Here is a 2613-nt window from a genome sequence, read left to right as displayed (position 1 = left end):
TTCCCCCTCACCCCTCCTCCTCCTCCTTCTTCTTCTCCCAAATCATTTTCATCACCTGTGTTATACCCAAAACGTCTTACCATCCTTTTCTTGTTTTCCAAATGGTCAACTTCAGTTTATCTTTAAGTTCATGCGTCATACGTCTATAAAGATTTGACTTTTTTTCTTAACCTCAGCATACAGCTAATCAGTTTTATTCTCCCTTACTTTATGGATACAGTTATTACGAACAGAAAGAAAACTAAATAAGCTTTCTGGCTTCGCTTTTAATTCTTTGACTTTTTTTTTAAAAAGGCACACAACTTGGCAATTCATGATTGCCATTAACTTTGTTTCCTTAATTTTGTTTAGCTGACTAAGATCATCTATTGGGTTAAAAACCTTTATCTAGAGAAAATATAATATCAGCATCATCTAAGGAAACTTCTTTTCCCCATCTCCCCATACTCTATAAGGAAAAGTAGTCTTTTCTCTCATTCTCTAAGGAAAACATACATTTTTATCATAATGACTAAAACTTTCAGTACCCTTGAGCAGAGAAAATAAAAATGCATAAGTCATAGAGCTTTCTAGGCCGTGGGTTCCAGCAGCTCTGGTGGCATGAGGAACGGCAGCGGTGGAGCTGCGTAGCTCTGTGAGGCTCCCGTGTGCCTCAACCCGCAGCCTCCGCAAGCGCCCCAGAGCGCGCCGCCAAGATGCCCAAAGGAAGGTCAGCTCCGCTGAAGGGGCGGGGAAGGAGGAGCCCAAGAGGAGATCGGCGAGATTGTCGGCTAAACCTGTTCTAGCTAAAGTGGAAAGGAAGCCAAAAAAGGCAATGGGAAAGGATAAATCTTTGGACAAAAAAGTGCAAGCAAAAGGGAAAAGGGGAGCCAAGGGAAAACAGGCTGAAGAGGCTGATCAAGAAACCAAAGAAGATGTACCTGCGGAAAATGCAGAAACTAAAAATGAGGAGAGTGCAGCTTCTGATGAAGCAGAAGAGAAAGAAGCCGAGTCTGATCAATCACACACCATGTCTTATCAGTGCTCCCTGTCTCCCTTCTTGTACAATCCAGAAGAATATTTTTATCAACTATTTTGTAAATGCAAGTTTTTTAGCAGCTCTAGAAACATTTTTAAAAAGGAAGGAATCCCATCTCATTGCATTTTTTTAAGTGTAAATGATTTGTTTTAGGGTGAAATCATTCTCTGTTTTTTTTTTTTTTTTTTTTTTTTTTTTTTTTTACAACCAGAAATAGTGGGATATTGAATTATGGCAGGCTTTGACAGTCTTGAATGTCAGCTTAACATTCCATAGGTTCGGGTTAGTTTTATGTCCTGCAGTACAAAGCATACCAAATGGCAATTCGGAATTACAGTCCTGCATTTAATATGTCTTGCATACTTTAAATGACTTTTAGTCCCCTGTTTTCAGTAGAGTTGTTTCCTAAAGAAAACTACATCCTAATTGTTGCCCTGTCAGAATCATGCGCATTCTGTAACATCTTTGGTAGTGGTAGTTCTGATTGCTTCATTTTGTTAATGTGCTGTGAAACATCAAAGATTTGAATATGTAGTGTATATGATACAAAATTGTGAATTGGTGGGACTTAAGTAACACTTTGTCAGCATTTAAAGATACTAGTACTTAATCCTCTTATGGAAAATTTGCCTCTAAATTTGAAGCTGGAAAGTCACTGGAACAATTGAAAAATGATATATGACATTTTTTGGTATGTGTGTTAAGAATTGTGTACAAAGTGAATCATGTGTACTGATCCTCAAAACATCCAATAAAATCTCAAATATTTAAGATTAAAAAAACTTTCTAATTAGGAACTTTCATTTAAATTTACAAAATACAGAATATTGAATAACCTATAGATAAACGCAACCATGTGAACCAATCCTAGCCCAGGCCCAGTGAGTGTGTGGAAGACCTTCCAGCTACCCTGTGCCGGCAGGACCTACTGGTCCCAGCCCAGGTGCAGCATGGGTAAAACCCTCTTCCACATCCTTGGGACACCACACACCACTCCACAGTACCTCCCCGACCCTGCCCGCCAAGTAGGAATTTCTGCCATTTCCAGGAACCCCCAGACACAGTCCTAGCCCAGTCCCGGTAAGTGTGAAGGAGAGATTCTGGCTACCCTGCACCCGCGGGACCTACTGGTCCCAGCCTAGGCACAGGGTAAAACCCATTTCCAACCCCCTGGGACACCCCCATCACTTCTTAGTACCACCCCACACACCGCCTGCCCAGTTACAATCTGCCAAGTACTGGGAACACCCAGATCCAGTTCTAGACCAGGCCCAGTGAGTGTGTGGGAGAGCTACTTCTCCCCGCTACTCCACCTTGTCCCCTCCAGACTCAGCTCAGGCCTGGCATACAGGCCTATATGAAACCCTGCAGTTGCAATCCCTGCAGAGAGTGTAGGGAACAGAACCACCCAGCTAGTCCAAGAGCAGAACATCTTGCCAGAGGGCACAACAGGTTCACCCTCAAGATCAGCAACAGGAAAGAGCTGAGCATGGTAGCCAGACCCAAGCCAGGCACAGCTGGATAAATACAAACTTTGCAGATCTGCATCTGAACTTCAGTAGGTGCTAAGGTTATAACTGCAACAAAGATCTACA

General features: G+C 42.3%; 1 protein-coding gene across 1 annotated transcript in view; it reads left to right on the top strand.

Annotated features, from left to right (window-relative positions):
- LOC101565699 overlaps positions 1-2613 on the top strand; it is a 50415-nt gene that overhangs the window by 24366 nt on the left and 23436 nt on the right. Inside the window, exon 2 of the mRNA XM_023702374.1 lies at positions 664-1098. Coding sequence (XP_023558142.1) covers positions 664-1098 — 435 coding nt within the window. The remainder of the gene's footprint in view (positions 1-663; positions 1099-2613) is intronic.

This window comes from Octodon degus, unplaced genomic scaffold (assembly GCF_000260255.1).
Source record: "Octodon degus isolate 3935 unplaced genomic scaffold, OctDeg1.0 scaffold00149, whole genome shotgun sequence".
Lineage (NCBI taxonomy): Eukaryota > Metazoa > Chordata > Mammalia > Rodentia > Octodontidae > Octodon > Octodon degus.
The sequence above is the reverse complement of the archived record's forward strand: the minus strand, read 5'-3'. Positions and strand labels throughout refer to the sequence as shown.